A 17,170-nucleotide genomic window follows, 5' to 3' on the forward strand; every position below is an offset into this window, starting at 1 on the left:
TATTGGCCGAATCCAGCCTGGCTTCTCTTATGTTCTTATGATCTGCAGTCTGCTATGACATTTACGCCCAGGAAAATTTCGCCAGTCTCTTAACGTACCAACGGATTTGAATCTAAATGATTATCAATTATCAGAACCAAAAGGTTCTGGTCCTTGCAGATCAATTAACCTGAAGCATATGGGGGTTTTTTGGGCTTCCCCATCACCCCCGTTCTTACTGTGTTCATCGACTAAGTCTTCTAAGCTAGGGAAGATGTTCTCCAGGTCGCTGGCCCCAAAGAAGCCTTCTGTCAGCAGAGGTTGGTAGAAGACCTCCAGCAGCACCCTCAGCATCCGCAGGTGGGCGTGCTCTGTGATGAACAACTCTAGAGGTGGGGGGGGGGAGAACAGAAAGGAGGTTAGAACAAAGTTATACTTCTAGACTGCCTATATCAGAGGTCTCCAACATGGCGCCCACCAAACCCTTTCCTGGTGCCCTCCATATGTTTTTAGGACAAGGGGTGGGGCTTTTCCCAGCAAGGCTTCCGGCTGTCCACTGATAATCTGATTGGCTTTGCTGGTTTTTAACAATATTGCTTTGGCAGCAACTGCCACCATAGCACCGTGTGGCTGAAGGTAAGCTGTGGTGGCCATTTTATGGCTGGCTCCAATTCCTATGGCAGCCATTTTGTGGCTGCATCCAACACAGGGGTGGCCAAACTGTGGCTCAGGAGCCACATGTGGCTCTTTCACATATATGGTGTGGCTCTCGAAGACCCCATTGCCCTGTTGGCCAGCCTGGAGAAGGCATTTCTCTCTTTAAATCACTTCTCCAAGCCAAGCCAGCCAGAAGCTTGGACAATGCATTGAAAATTAAGTTGCTTTCTTTACACCTCTTCCTTCCTCCCCCATCTATGTCCCTTCCTTCCTTCTCCCTCAAACATCTGACATTCATGTCTTACAGTTCTCAAATATCTGATGTTTATGCTATGTGGCTCTAACGTTAAGCAAGTTCGGCCACCCCTGGTCCAGCACATACTATGTCAGAATGTGTACGTGTAGAGTAGTGGTTAAGAGTGCTGGACTAAGATCTGGGAGACCTGGGTTCAAATCTCCACTTGCGCCATGAGAGCTCGCCGGGTGACCTTGGGACAGTCCCCCCCCTCGCAACCTAACCTACCCCGCATGGTTGTTGTGAGAATAAAATGGAGGAGAGGAAAAGGATGTTTTGGTGCCCCATTGGGGAGAAAGCCGAGATATAAATTAATTTTAAAAAGTCAGCCTCTACAGAAGTAAAATGGTACATTCCCAAGTGACAACGGCTGCAATCTTGAGATATGAAGGTATATGTGAGTCCTGACTGAACTTTTTTGCTGGCTATAGAATTGTGGAGACCTTCTGGTACCTTGGAAACTAAATAGAATCGAGCACCAGATTAATTTCTGGGTTTCTCGGTGAATCTCAAGTCTGAAGAAATGGATGTATGAAACTGGAATTACACGTTCACAATCCTGTCGCAATCTACAATTTTGGGGATTTGAAGATATATTTGTTCTACTGCGAACCATACCTGTGTGAGACATTTCTATGAGACATCTGATTCATTAAAGACTTTAATATACAATATGGACATTACAGCCTAGTAATGTGGATCACATATATCTTCAGAGGTTTATGATTTGCCTGTTGTTCATGTGATTTCTCTTGTTTTCGTTTGTAATCTTGAGGTCTACAGGCAGTTTCAGAGGCAGCCGTGGTGGTCTCCAGTAGAATGGCTAGATTCTAATCCAGAAGCATCTTAGAGGCTGACGCAATTTCTGTGGCATGAGCTTTTGAGACAAAGGTTGTTTTGCCTCTCAAAAGCTCATACCCCAGCCATCTTGTCAGTCTCTGAGGTGCTTGAATCTAGAGACCTAAAGGGAATCTTAGCTCTCAGAAGAGGTGCTCTGGCTGGTCCGAAAAACAACTATGTGTGCCTGCAAACAAACTTCCACCTGTTCCCAAACACCCCAAACTGAGCATGAGGAGAGGTACCCTCCCTCCAGCATCCGGGGGCATCACGTACCATTGATCACCTCTTGCCGCTTCACTTCGCTTTTCTTCAGCCTGAGGAGGGTATCGGGGCCGACGAGCTCCCGCCAGTTCGGCGGTTCGAGCTCCAGCTCCGAAACACGCGGCTCATTCTCCTCAGACTGGGGAAGCAGAAAGGACGGCGGGGGCTCCCCTCCCCCAGCCCCTCCTGGCTCCAAACTATGTGGGTTAAAAAAAGAGAGAAAGACACGCACAGGCAATTAGGCCAGGCCTAAATAAATGTACAACCAGGTTAAATATCACAGCCTCATCCCAGAGCCCTGATATCCACAGCTGGCACAAAATTACAGTTCCCTGAGAAAAACCACAATTGTCAAATCTGGACAGCCCCCATTTAAAATCTGTGGTGAAGATCTACCTCAGGATGACAAAATGGCTGCCGTAGAATTCCCAACAATTCCCTTTAATGAAAAAAGACAGCCATTCGGACGTGTACTGCAAATAGCTCCAAAAGAAACCCCTTTTTTTGCCCCTTACATATCCAGCTCTCTTACAAATTTGGGGAAATTTGAATATTGTCAGCAGTGAGAGAAAAGTGTTCAACATGGCCCTCCCCTCCCTTTCCATTGTCCAAAGCAACTGGTGGTTATATTTTCAGCAGATATGTTCCATTTAAACGTCTTTTCCATTTCTACTTATGACTAATTCTCCCAGGTGTTTTATTACCACAGAAGGAACTTAACAGGTTTCGCCACAAGATACGATTAGAGTTTCAAACTTCTCTCCATGAATTTTCCAAGATTATTAAACAAAGCCTCCATAGAGAGGGGCAGTATACCCTCCGAGTAACAGACACTGGAAACACATAAATAGGGCAGGCTGTTAACTTTCCTGGTGAAAAAAGCACTGAATTCGTCTGGATCCAGCAATACAGTTCCCAACTACAATACAGCCGTTCTGTTTACTGGAGCAATGCTGATTCTGTGAATTAGGCAGATCATGAGAAGGAGGGCAGGAAGGGCTGCATCAGTGCTTTTTTCTTGGGGCCCTTCCTTACATGCCCAGGGAAATGCCAATCGTCATTTTCGGGTCAGGAAGCTATTTTTCTCCAGGCCACTTTGGCCAGGGATCCTGGAGGTTTTTGCCAACTTCTGGGCGTGGAGCAGAGGTCACTGTGTGTGTTTGAGAGGAGGTATTTATGAAGTTCCTGCATTGTGCAGGGAGTAGGACTAGATGACCCTGGAGGTCCCTTCCAACTCTGATTCTATGAACAAGGAGGTGTTGATGTAGCCATGGCTTTTTTTGTAGCAGGAACTCCTTTGCATATTAGGGAGTAGGGAGAAGGACTAGATGACCCTGGAGGCCCTTCCAACTCTGATTCTATCAACAAGGGGGTGTTGATGGCTTTTTTTGTAGCAGGAACTCCTTTGCATATTAGGCCACATTGCTCTGATGTAGCCAATCCTGGAGCTTACAGTAGGCGCTGTACTAAGAGCTCTGTATGCTCTTGGAGGATTGGCTACATCAGGGGTGTGTGGCCTAATATGCAAAGGAGTTCCTGCTACAAAAAAAGCCCTGCATGTAGCATAAAATGCTAAGAGAACCAGTGGTAGCTTATTGCTTTTTGCCCTGGGCAGCTTGCAAAAAAACCTGTGGATTATTTGTGGAACTATTTCTATCCTCTAAAGCAGAGAAATGGTTGCCTAGAGTGATTTTTTTTTTTTGCAATAGCTGTAGCCTCTACCCTTGCTTAGTCTTGGGAAGAGATGTGAATAGTTTAATTTCCACAAAAGGGACTTGGAAGTCTGTAGTGCCGTAGTCAGGGGTGGAATTCTAGCAAGAGCTCCTTTGCTTATAAGGCCACACACCCCTGATGTAGCCAATCCTCCAAGAGCTTACAAGGCTCTTTTTTGTAAGCTCTTGGAGGATTGGCTACATCAGGGGTGTGTGGCCTAATATGCAAAGGAGCTCCTGCTAGAATTCCACCCCTGGCCATAGTTAACTACTGCTGTGTGAGAAGAAGACTGAAGATTTACACCCCGCCCTTCTCTCTGAATCAGAAACTCAGGGCGGCTCACAATCTCCTATATCAACAAGACACCCTGTGAGGGGGTTGGGGCTGAGAGGGCTCTCACAGCAGCTGCCCTTTCAAGGACAACCTCTGCCAGAGCTATGTCTGACCCAGGGCCATTCCAGCAGGTGCAAGTGGAGGAGTGGGGAATCAAACCCGGTTCTCCCAGATAAGAGTCCGCGCACTTAACCACTACACCAAACTGGCAAATGGGAATGTCACAGCCTCCAACAGGCATCCCTGTGCTGTCTGTAAAGGATTAAAAAAAGTCACATGAAGCGGCCTTATACTGAATCAGACCACTGGCCCATCAAAGTCACTACTGTCTACTCGGACTGGCAGCGGCTCTTCAGGGTCTCAGGCTGAGGTCTTTTGCATTAAGTACCACCTGATCTGTGACTGGAGATGCTGGGGATTGAACCTGGGACCTTCTGCATGCCAAGCAGATGCTCTACCGCTGAGCCACGGCCCCTCCCCAGTGCCCCATTGGGGACTTCTCTTCGGAGGGGGCATCACAGGTCCCCCCCCCTTCACCTACTTGCGACTCCCCTGCTTGTGCCGGGCCTGATCTAGGGACGGCTTCTCCTCCAGCTCGTTGGCCCGTGCGGCGGCCTCGATGTCCACATCGCTCCGGGAGCGTGGCTGCTTGCCCTTGGCCGAGCCCCGCTGGGACCGCTTCCGGTCGCAAACCCGCAGGCTCTCCGAGCGGCCCAGCTTTCCCGTCAGCCTGGCGGGGGGAGGAAGGCAGGCCGAGCCGGGCCACAGACAGGACAAGGGAGACGGAGACCGGCCAGAGGCGAGGGGCCAGCGGAGGGTAGGCGGAGTCGGACAAACCAAGGGGAGCGATGGAATGAACCACGGAAACACGGGGAGGGCCACAGAACAACCATGAGAAACACAGAGGTGGGCCAAAGCGCCACCGTTTATGTTTGCACCAAGAGGAGAAGAAGTTTTGCGTGCGCACAGGGTGGGGGGGGGGGAAATCACAACAGATGAGAGTGAGGGCACAGCGAACATCCAACGGGAGGTAAGACGTTAGCACATGCAGCAGCGGGAGGGGGGAGGAAGGAAGAAGAAGGGGAAAGACGTGAGAAACCCATAACCAGAGAGAGAAATCCATGCACCGGAATGGTGAGGGGGCATTGGGGGCCAGGCCGAATCCCTCACGCAGCCATGCAGAACAGCCATCGCCCAGGGGACAGAGGCAACCTTAAAAGAGGCTCTGATACCCAGGAGGGCTAACCCCACCCCAAGGCATTGCAATAAACAAGAGAACCTGCAGGGGGCAGCAAAGAACTCTGGTTCACCCCTCCGTGGATGTCAAGGGATGAGGAATCGAGCCCACGAGGCCTCAACGTGAAACGAGGGCCACGGTTTCACGAGTTGGCTGCAGCGGGGGTGGGGGGAGGAAGCAAATACTTAACTCGGCTTGCGTGTCTCTCCCTGAGGAAGGAATTCATGCAAAGGGTGAGGGGGTGGGGGGAGCCACCAACCTTTTTCGCCTTCTAGAAGGAAAAGAGCAGAACACAGAAGGGTGATTCGGTTAGCGCGCCGGGAGAAAAGGGAAGGGGTGTGTGTGAGAAGGGGCCGCGATCGCCGTACGAGCTATGGAAGCCAAGAAAAGCTTCTTTAAACTTAAAAACACGCGTACTGGAAGTGGAAGGAGAGAAGAATACAGGACTCTAACACGGGAGAGGAAAGCCAGATCGTTTCCAGGTGTAAAAATGCTGAAAGGTTCTTCCAACCGGGTGCAAGTCAGAAGGGTTTATCTTTTTCCTGCTGACCAACCAGCCATCAGCTGGCTCGGCTCTTGATGGATACCATACAGATCTCCACGCATCAATGTGCATTCCCAAAGTAGAAAGGACAGAGTCTGTTAGTCTGAACTAGTGTTCACTCTAAGCCAAGTGTGGCCAAACATGTGTCTCTTTCACACATATTGTGTGGCTCTTGAAGCCCCCATTGGAGAAGGTATCTGTCTCTTTAAATCACTTCTCCAAGTATTTAAAGTTCAAGTTTCTTTCTTTCCACCTCACCACCCCATTGGTTGGTGGCTTGGAGAATGCATTGAAAGTTAAAGTTGCTTTCTTTCCACCTCTCCTTCCCCCCATCCATTTCCTTCCTTCCGGCTCTCAGGCATCTGACGTTCATCTCTTGCGGCTCTCAAACATGTGAAGTTTATTCTAAGTGGCTCTTACCCTAAGCAAGTTTGGCTACCCCTGCTCTAAGCTAAGTTAGTGTGAGCTAGCTCACCGTTTTTAAGCCTCTGCCTCACACGTTTTTGTCTTAGCTCAGGAAGGATGGCCCCAGAGCAAACTAATTCATTCAGCAGTCTCACTGCTCGCTTACAACGTCAATGCCAGTAGCTCACGAAGTAGAATATGTGCTCACAAGGCTCCATGGCTTAGAGGGAGCACTGTCTGAACCTCTCTTCCATGCCCCTCCCTCCAGCCACCTAATGGGCCCCGCATTTTCCCTCAAACCCACCTTTCGTTTTCAGCACCATCGTCCACCGTAGGCTGTTCCCCAGCGACGGGCTGCTCGGCGACCGGAGAGTCCCCCAAATCCACTTGCGACTGACTGTCCAATCCTACAGTTCACGACAGGAACATCAGTAGACAGGAAGAGAATTAATTAAGCCCCGCCTCCCTTCCTGTTTCAGCCTCCCGGTTCCTCCGTCTCTCACCCTGTTCCCCGTTGTTGCCATCTCCGGCCGGGGGGTGAACACTGACAGACACTCCCGAAGGGTCCGACACAGAGGGGGTCCCCTTGCTGCGCCCTGAGCCCCCCTCGGCTACCTTGGTCCCTTTCCTGTCCAATGCGGGCGTCTTGTCACCTGCTGGAGGAACAAAAGGGAACCAACGTTAGGGGAGAGAGAGAGAGAGAGAGAGAGAACATGAGAAAAAGTTCATAACCCCCCCTCGCCCCAATATTTTTTCAATTCACAGTCCTCCCAACCCCTCTCCCCAATATCTCAGGGCTCCGCTCCCATCTTGAAGGGTTATGCACAGATTATGGTCCAAGCTAAGGGTGGAATTCTAGCAGGTGCTCCTTTGCATATTAGGCCACCCCCCCCCGATGTAGCCAATCCTCCAAGAGCTTACAAAAAAGAGCCTCGTAAGCTCCAGGAGGATTGGCTACATCAGGGGTGTGTGGCCCAATATGCAAAGGAGCTCCTGCTGGAATTCCACCCCTGGTCCAAGCCATTATTTCTGACTTAAGGCAGTGGTTTTGTCTACTCCCAGGTAGAACTGGTATCCTCTCTGAACAGTGGCCAGAGGTAGTTCTGCAGAGGTAACTGAGAATCTGCCCTAACTTGGTGGCCCCGGATTGTCTCACCTGATAAGATCTTGGAAACTAAGAAGAGTCAGCCCTAGTTAATGATGAGACAGAAGACCACCAAGGAAGGCTGAAGGTGCTATCTGAAGAGGAGGAGGATTTATACCCTGCCTTTCACTGGGAGTCTTCAGCCAGCTTACAATCTCCTTTCCCTTCCTCTCCCCACAGCAGACACTCTGTGAGGAAGGTGGGGCTGAGAGAGCTCTGACAGAAACTGCTCTTGGGGGAACAGCTCTGACAGAACGTGCGACTGACCCAAGGTCACTCCAGCAGCCGCAAGTGGAGGAGTGGGGAAATCAAACTCACTTCTCCCAAATCAGAATCCACGCTCCTAATTAGTACACCAAGCCGGGAGGTCTCTTGACAAGACTGGGCCTGCTCACTTGTGCCAGGCTAAACTGGCAGATGTCTAATTCGGCTCCCTACAGAGATCCAGGCCCTACCTGGCTTATTAGCCTTCTGTAGGGCCTGTAAAATGATGCTGTTGTGCCAGAACATATGAAGCTGCCTTCTACTGAATCAGACTCTCGGTCCATCAAAGTCAGCACTGCCTACTCAGACTGGCAACTGCTCCCCACAGTGTCAAGCTAAGGTTTTGCATACCTATTTGCCTCGACCCTTTTTAGTTGGAGATGCCAGGGACCGAACCTGGGACTTTCTGCTTACCAAGCAGATGCCCTACTGCTGAGCCATCGCCCCTCCCCAAGGCTTTTAGTTGAGGCTGCAAGTGTCATTTTCTCGATCTGGTTGGCCTCCCCTGTCAGCATTGTCATCTGTGCTATAAAATGGAATAATATCTGCCATCTTTATGGGATACTATCTTGTCATCCCAGTTTGGTGTAGTGGTTAAGTGCGCGGACTCTTATCTGGGAGAACCGGGTTTGATTCCCCACTCCTCCACTTGCAGTTGCTGGAATGGCCTTGGGTCAGCCATAGCTCTGGCAGAGGTTGTCCTTGAAAGGGCAGCTGCTGTGAGAGCCCTCTCAGCCCCACCCGCCTCACAGGGTGTCTGTTGTGGGGGACGAAGATAAAGGAGATTGTAGGCCACTCTGAGACTCTGTCCTTGAAAGGGCAGCTGCTGTGACAGCTCTCTCAGCCCCACTCACCTCACAGGATGTCTGTTGTGGGGGAGGAAGATAAAGGAGATTGTAGGCCACTCTGAGACTGTCCTTGAAAGGGCAGCTGCTGTGACAGCTCTCTCAGCCCCACTCACCTCACAGGATGTCTGTTGTGGGGGAGGAAGATAAAGGAGATTGTAGGCCACTCTGAGACTGTCCTTGAAAGGGCAGCTGCTGTGACAGCTCTCTCAGCCCCACTCACCTCACAGGATGTCTGTTGGGGGGGAGGAAGATAAAGGAGATTGTAGGCCACTCTGAGACTCTGTCCTTGAAAGGGCAGCTGCTGTGACAGCCCTCTCAGCCCCACTCACCTCACAGGGTGTCTGTTGTGGGGGAGGAAGATAAAGCGGATTGTGAGCCTCTCTGAGACTCTGACTGGAGGGCGGGATATAAATCTAATATCTTCATCTTCTTCTTCATGATGCGAAAATGGCCAGGCTGAGAAATATTGTGATGACACGGACATTTTCTGAGTGCTGTCGAGCTGTTTGTTCATAGAATGTTTTTATTGTATTTTATTGTTCTATTGTATGTTGTGCTTCGCCCTGAGCCCTACGGGGAATGGGCGGAATAGAAATATACTAAAATAAATAATTCCAATGCCCATGCCTAGAGAGGTCCCTGGATTTGCGTGCGCTCAAGGCTCACCGCTCTCTTCAGATGCAGGTATCTGCAACTCTGGGACAGTTCGTATTCTTCAAACCGGAGTCTACGCAGCCTGCAGTAGGCAGAAAAGATTGCCCTGCTGACTGGGAAAGAGCGGAAGTCCAGGATCCTAATACTGATGCTACGTCTGAACTCCAGAGGCTTCATACTGTAAGCTGCGCACAGAGCTGAAATTGCACATCTCTAAGCATGAAGAAAGCTTGAAGGAGCTGGGCATGTTTAGCCTGGAGAGGAGGCAGCTGAGAAGTGATAGGATCACCATCTTCAAGGACTTGAAGGGCTGTCCTCTAGAGGAGGGTGTGGAATTATTTTCTGTGGCTCCAGAAGGTAGGACCAGAACCAATGGGTTGAAATTAAATCAAAAGAATTTCCGGATCAACATTAGGAAGAACTTCCTGCCCGTTAGAGTGGTTCCTCAGTGGAACAGGCTTCCTCGGGAGGTGGTGGGCTCTCCTTCCTTGGAGGTCTGTAAACAGAGGCTTGATGGCCGTCTGACAGCAATGAAGATCCTGTGAATTTAGGGGGAGGTATTTGCAAGTTTCCTGCATTGTGTAAGAGGTTGGACTAGATGACCCAAGAGGTCCCTTCCAACTCTAGGATACTATGCACAGGTCTAGCTAACTCACAGCTGCAGTCCCTGAAGCACCTGGTTCATGGGCTGCTCTCTGGAATGCGAAACACTGGCTGGACTCTTTCAAGCTCGTAAGGACTAGAAACTTGGTATTTCAAAAAATGAAAGCAGACTGGCCTCTTAATACCAAGGTTTAGCGGAACTGCAGACAACAACAAGCCAGCTGAATGGGGAGGGAAAAGAGCAGGACAGAATTAATTCTCCCCAAGGGGAAAAAAGAGCCCTGTGGGGCAGAGTGGTAAAGCTGCAGTACTGCAATCCAAGCTCTGCTCACGACCTGAGTTCGATCCCAGTGGAAGTTGGGTTCAGGTAGCTGGCTCGAGGTTGACTCAGCCTTCCATCCTTCTGAGGTCGGTCAAAGGAGTCCCCAGCCTTGCTAGGGAGAAAGTGTAGGCGACTGGGGAAGGCAAGGGCAAACCACCCCATTTAAAAGTCTGCCAAGGAAACGTCCTGATGTGATATCACCCCATGGGTTGGTAACGACCCGGTGATTGCACAGGGGACAACCTTTACCTATCTTTTTAATTTATTATTATTTATTACTTCCAATTTCTATCCCACCCTCTCCGCAAGCGGACTCAGGGCGGCTAACAATCCAGACATTTAAGTTACAGTTTAAAACCAATAAAATACAATTACAATTAAAAACATCCCACGGTGCTGTACAATATGGCGGGCTCTTTCTTTCCTGACAGTGATCCTGCAGTAATCGTAGCTCTTTAGCAATGTGGGGTGGCAGTCCTCTCCCGGTTTAGATGTTAAAGACCTGTCAAAACAGTTCAGTTTTGCAGACCCTGCGGAAAGTAGAGATCCCGCAGGGCCCTTATGGCCTCCGGGAGGGTATTCCACATTTCTGGTGCTGCCACCAAGAAGGCCCTAGCCCATGAGGACCATAGCCAGGCCTCCTTTGGTCCAGGGATGTACAGTAGGTTTTGTATTGGTATTAAGAGGCCAGTCTGCTTTCATTTTTTGAAATACCAAGTTTCTAGTCCTTACGAGCTTAAGGGGAAATAAAAAAGGGGTGCTTTAAGGGGAAATAAACACAAGCGCATAATTGGTGCATAAGCCCTCGGAGAAAAGGATGTAGCCCCGGAGTCTTACCCTCGCTGCCAAACAGTCGAGACAAACGACAGCTCTCCTAGGACAGACAAACGGACAGACACACAACAAACAGCCATGACATGCCGAGAAATCTGTTCCGACAACGTTGAGGAGGGTGTGATGGACTCATATCAGTTGCGTGTGTCATACGTTATTAGTAGATTATTACCAGACAGAGAGCAGCATTATGTAGAAACTATGGACATAAACGTTAGCGCCTCGCTTTACAAAAACAGGATATATTAGTTCGATGCGGCCTTCCCCAACAGAAGGGAGGAACCGTGTGACATCACATTGGGGGGGCACCATGCGTTATTGGGGGGGTTGGTTTGGGGGAAAGGTGGGGGGAGGGGGAGGGGGTGCTGGTACCTTCACCCTCAGGTTTGGATTGTCTGTAATCAGAATCTACAACAAAAGGCAGGAAGAGAGAAAGAGAAAAAAATAGCTGGAGGAGAGGGAAACCGGAGGGGAATGGAGTAGGGTTGCCAATCCCCAGGTGGGGGCAGGAGATTCCCCTGGTTTGGAGGCCCTCCCCCCACTGCTTCAGGGTCATCAGAAAGTGGGGGGGGGGAGGCAATGTCTGCTGGGCACTCCATTATTCCCTATGGAGACAGATTCCCATAGAGTATAATAGAGAATTGATCTGCGAGTATCTGGGGCTCAAGGGAGGCTGTTGTTGTTTTTTTGATAGAGCCACCAGCTTTTCAGCATAGCATCCAGTGCCCCTCCCCAAAGTACCCTCCAAGTTTCAAAAAGATTGGACCAGGGGGTCCGATTCTATGAGCCCCCAAAGAAGGTGTCCCTATCCATTATTTTCAATGGAGCGAAGGAATTTAAAAGGTGTGCAGTCCCTTTAAATGCGATGGTCGGAACTCCCTTTGGAGTTCAATTCTGCTTGCCACAACCTTGCTCCTAGCTCCACCCCCAATGTCTCCTGGCTCCACCCCCAAAGTCTCCTGGCTCCGCCTCCAAAGTCCCCAGATATTTCTTGAATTAGACTTGGCAACCCTAGAATGGAGGAATGTGTCCATCAAGCCCTTCCCAGGAAGAAGTAGGCCTGTGTGAAGTGAAGGTGAGAAACACAGCAGATGTATCACTCCACTGGTCTTCTGGCCAACTGCCAGACCAGTGGGCGTATAAGACTTGTGGTACTTATCTGCAGAATGCTATGGAATGGGCATTTCCCGGGATTCCTCCCTAACACCTCCAAGGCGAGTCAGAGTTGTGGGCCCACCCCTTATCCAGCCACTAAAACAGGACTGGCTGTGTGCCTCCTGGGCTTTTGTTGACTGGCAGCGTTGAGACCCAATCTGAATGTCTTCTGGGCTTAAAGAAGCCCCATGACCAGAGAGGGTCTCAAACCAGGCCAAGAAACGGCATCCCAAAGACATAACCTGCACACGGACTCTCTTTTCTCGCCTACCAGGATACTTACAGTGGTCACCCCGGTTCCATCGGGCTGGGTCCAAAATGCTGAAGCCCTTCTTGGGTTTGGGGGCCTCCTCAGGCTTCTTGGTTCCAGAAATCTGGACAAGTGGGGGAGGAAGCAGAAACCGGGAGGCTGATAAGTCTGTTGGTCACACACACAAAACCCTAACCCCCAACCCTAAGAGGTGATGGGACAGCTAGATATCTCCCAGAAGAGGACCTTCAGGGCTTCAGAGAAGGCTAGCCAGTGTATGTTCTACTGTTAGTTCCCACTGCAGTTAACATAAGAGAAGCCATGTTGGATCAGGCCAGTGACCCATCCAGTCCAATGTTCTGTGTCAAACAGTGGCCAAAACCCAGGTGCCATTGGAAGGTCCATCAGTGGGGCCAGAACTCCAGAAGCCCTCCCACTGTTGCCCCCCCCCAGCCCCAAGAATACAGAGCATTCCTGCTCCAGACATAAGAACACAAGAGAAGCCATATTGGATTAGGCCAATGGCCCATCCAGTCAACACTCTATGGCACACAGTGGCCTAAACCCAAGTGCTAGCAGGTGCCATAAGAGAAGCCATGTTGGATCAGGCCAATGGCCCATCCAGTCCAACACTCTGTGTCACATAAGAGAAGCCATACTGGATCAGGCCAATGGCCCATCCAGTTCAACACTCTGCGTCACACTGTGGCCAAAACCCTGGTGTCATCAGGAGGTCCACCAGTGGGGCCAGAACTCCAGAAGCCCTCCCACTGTTGCCCCTCAAGCACCAATAACACAGAGCATCACTGCCCCAGACAGAATGTTCCATCTATACCTTGGGGCTAATAGCCACTCATGGACCTCTGCTTCATACGTTAGCATTGGGTGTGTAAGCCTAATATCAGTGGCTTATCTGGCCCAGGCTAAGCCCATCTCAGAAGCTAAACAGGGTCAGCCCCGGTTAGTACTTGAATGGGAGACTACCGAGGAAGCTCAGGGTTGCTACGCAGAGGCAGGCGATGGAAAACCACCTGCCTTTTGAAAACTCTACAGGGTCCCTGTAAGTCAGCTGCGACTTGATGGCACTTTACACCCGCACTATTCTTGCAATCTTGGGAAGGGGCTGTGGCTCAGTGGCAGAGCATCTGCTTGGCATGCAGAAGGTCCCAGGTTCCATTCCCTTTGTCTACAGTGAAGGGGACCAGGTTATAGGTGATGGGAAAGACCTCAGCCTGAGACCATGGAGAGCCATGAAGTGGGGCTGTAGCTAGGTGGCAGAGCATCTGCTTGGCATGCAGAAGGTCCCAGGTTCCATTCCCTTTGTCTCCAGTTAAGGGGACCAAGCAGGAGGTGATGGGAAAGACCTCAGCCTGAGACCCTGGAGAGCCATGAAGTGGGGCTGTAGCTAGGTGGTAGAGCATCTGCTTGGCATGCAAAAGGTCCCAGGTTCCATTCCCTTTGTCTACAGTGAAGGGGACCAAGCAGGAGGTGATGGGAAAGACCTCAGCCTGAGACCCTGGAGAGCCATGAAGTGGGGCTGTAGCTAGGTGGTAGAGCATCTGCTTGGCATGCAGAAGGTCCCAGGTTCCATTCCCTTTGTCTCCAGTGAAGGGGACCAGGTTGTAGGTGATGGGAAAGACCTCACCCTGAGACCATGGAGAGCTTGCTGCCGGTCTAAGTAGACAATACTGATTTCAATGCATTGGAAGTCTAGTATAAGCAGGGCTTATTTTAGACCACACCGCCTTGATGTAGCCAATCCTCCAAGACCTTACAGGGCTCTTATTACAGGGCCTACTGTAAGCTCTTGGAGGACTGGCTGCATCATGGAGGTGTAGCCTAATATGCAAAGGATTTTCTGCTACAGAAAAAGCCCTGAATATAAGTCAAAACAGCTAGATCCAAGTCTGGCAGCACTTTAGACGACAAAAAGTTCTCAAGAGTCGAAACTCTTTTCAATATATCTGGCAAAGAGAGCTTTGACTTTTGAAAGCTCATACCCTGAAAATCCTGTTGTCCTCTTAAGAAAGGGGCTACTGGGCATGAACACTGCTGTCCTACTCTATCAACACAGCTCCCCTCTGAACGTATAAGGCAGCTTCACGTGTTGTGGGGATTATGACAAAAATCATGTACACGAAGGGCTATATACCTGTATAAATGCTGGATATTAGGGGTGACATTATAGAGGTTTCCAAGATTGCGCACGGGACAGAGAAGGTAGAGAAAGAAGTCCTTTTCTCCCTATCTCACAATACAAGAACTCATGGGCACTCCATGAAATTGCTGAGCAGTCAGGTTCAAACGGATAAAAGGATGTCCTTCTTCACCCAAAGGGTGATTAACACATGGAATTCCACAGGAGGTGGTGGTGGCTACAAGCACAGACAGCTTCAAGAGAGGATTGGATCAACATCTGGAGCAGAGATCCATCAGTGGCCACAGCATATCGTCGGAACTCTCTGTCTGAGGAAAGTGATGCTCTGTATTCTTGGTGCTTTGGCGGGGGGGGCAACAGTGGGAGGGCTTTTCGTGTCTTGGCCCCACTGATGGACCTTCTGATGGCACCTGGGGGGGGTGGGGTTGGCCACTATTTGGCAGAGTGTGGGACTGAATGGGCCATTGGCCTGATCCAACATGGCTTCTCTTATGTTCTTATGTGACTCAGAGTGGTGAAGTGGATGGGCCATTGGCCTGATCCAACATGGCTTCTCTTATGTTCTTATGTGACTCAGAGTGTTGGACTGGATGGGCCACTGGCCTGATCCAACATGGCTTCTCTTATGTTCTTATGTGACTCAAGAGTGTTGGACTGGATGGGCCACTGGCCTGATCCAACATGGCTTCTCTTATGTTCTTATGTGACTCAGAGTGTTGGACTGGATGGGCCACTGGCCTGACCCAACATGGCTTCTCTTATGTTCTTATGTGACTCAGAGTGTTGGACTGGATGGGCCGTTGGCCTGATCCAACATGGCTTCTCTTGTGTTCTTATGTGACCCAGAGTGTTGGACTGGATGGGCCACTGGCCTGATCCAACATGGCTTCTCTTATGTTCTTATATTCTCTGCCAATCTGAATCCTTTCATTTGAAAAAAAGGAAGGAAAGTCAGAAGTTTGAGGAAGCCTAGTTTTTCATCCTGTTCCCAGGAACATCCCATTCACATTGGTGGAAGAGGAACAAGAATGGGTGTTCCCTGCCCCGCCCGGCTCCTTAAAAAGTAACTGAAAATTACATGGTGAAAATCAAAGAGCACTAGCATGTGGCCACCCCATCCCTCTTCTCCTCCGCTCACCTTCTTGCGGAAGAAGTTGGGTTTGGATTTCTTGCTGTCGGCTCCCTTGGTCTTAACCCCCAGGTATTTCATGTATGTCACGATGGCAGAGAAGATGGCAGAGCTGAGAGGAGAAGAGAAATGAGACATGGTGGGCAGCCAGGAAACATCGGAAAAGCCTTCTGGTCCAGTGCGGGTCCCAGCAACCTCGCAACGTGTGATGTAAATCAGCAGTCCCCAACTTTTTTGGCACCAGGGACTGGTTTTGTGCAAGACAATTTTCCAGGGACCGGGGGTGGGGGGGGGGCGATGGTTTCAGGATGATACAATTATGCACTTTATTTCTATTAGTTTGATGTAGTGGTTAAGTGTGCAGACTCTTATCTGGGAGAACCGGGTTTAATTTCCCGCTCCTCCACTTACACCTGCTAGAATGGCCTTGGGTCAGCCATAGCTCTGGCAGAGGTTGTCCTTGAAAGGGCAGACTCTTATCTGGGAGAACCGGGTTTGATTCCCCACTCCTCCACTTGCAGCTGCTGGAATGGCCTTGGGTCAGCCATAGCTCTGGCAGAGGTTGTCCTTGAAAGGGCAGACTTTTATCTGGGAAAAACCGGGTTTGATTCCCCACTCCTCCACTCGCAGCTGCTGGAATGGCCTTGGGTCAGCCATAGCTCTCGCAGAGCTGTCCTTGAAAGGGCAGCTCCTGGGAGAGCTCTCTCAGCCCCACCTACCTCACAGGGTGCCTGTTATGGGGGAGGAAGGTAAAGGAGATTGTAATCTGCTCTGAGACTCTGAGATTTGGAGTGGAAGACAGGATTATAAATCCAATGTCGTCGTATTATTATTATCATCATCATCATCATCATCATCATCACTATATTGCAATATATAATGAAATAATTATACAACTCATGGCCCGGTTGCTAACACGCCACGGACCGGGACCAGTCCATAGCCCAGGTGTTGGGGACCCCTGATGTAAATGAAAGGGAAAAGGTCTTTTGATTTTACGACCAGTGTTCCCTGTAAACTGAGTTAGCGTGAGCTAGCTCACAGATCTTTAGCCTCCAGCTCACACATTTTTGTCTTCGCTCAGGAAAGATGACCCCAGAGCACACTAATTTCTGCAGGAGCTCACAGCTTTACGGCCAGTAGCTCACAAAGCAGAATTTTTGCTCACAAGACCCTGCAGCTTCAAGGGAACATTGGTTGCGACTGGTCTTTATCTGATAGCTCCTGTCCATCAGCAAGACATTGAACAGGCAAGGTTTTACAGAGGAAAAGCTCTGCTTCCTCAGTGGTGGGAGAGCAGTACTCTGTACATGCTCAGAGGAATTTCCAGAAGGTTGATCAGGATTCAGATATATTATTACAAAATTACAAAAAAAAAGCTAAAATTATAACTCAAAAGTTTCCATTAAATTATAGATTTAAAAAAAAACACGACACGCATCACAAAGCAACGATCTTTGGTTACGTACAAACATACCTTCCCCTAGTATACAAAAACCTTTCTGACAAAATGGGGGAAGGTACATATACAGGTAACTGAAAAAC

The 17,170-nt window shown here is 49.8% G+C and overlaps 1 protein-coding gene across 1 annotated transcript in view; it reads right to left on the reverse strand.

The window, feature by feature from the left end:
- ARHGEF1 (Rho guanine nucleotide exchange factor 1) overlaps positions 1-17,170 on the reverse strand; it is a 90,703-nt gene that overhangs the window by 32,504 nt on the left and 41,029 nt on the right. Inside the window, exons 10-17 of the mRNA XM_060258676.1 lie at positions 15,635-15,737; positions 12,372-12,462; positions 11,306-11,341; positions 6,768-6,920; positions 6,569-6,671; positions 4,620-4,808; positions 2,045-2,229; positions 219-365 (exon numbers count right to left, since the gene is read on the reverse strand). Coding sequence (XP_060114659.1) covers positions 219-365; positions 2,045-2,229; positions 4,620-4,808; positions 6,569-6,671; positions 6,768-6,920; positions 11,306-11,341; positions 12,372-12,462; positions 15,635-15,737 — 1,007 coding nt within the window. The remainder of the gene's footprint in view (positions 1-218; positions 366-2,044; positions 2,230-4,619; positions 4,809-6,568; positions 6,672-6,767; positions 6,921-11,305; positions 11,342-12,371; positions 12,463-15,634; positions 15,738-17,170) is intronic.

The sequence above is a fragment of the Heteronotia binoei genome, chromosome 17, assembly GCF_032191835.1.
Source record: "Heteronotia binoei isolate CCM8104 ecotype False Entrance Well chromosome 17, APGP_CSIRO_Hbin_v1, whole genome shotgun sequence".
Taxonomy (NCBI): domain Eukaryota; kingdom Metazoa; phylum Chordata; class Lepidosauria; order Squamata; family Gekkonidae; genus Heteronotia; species Heteronotia binoei.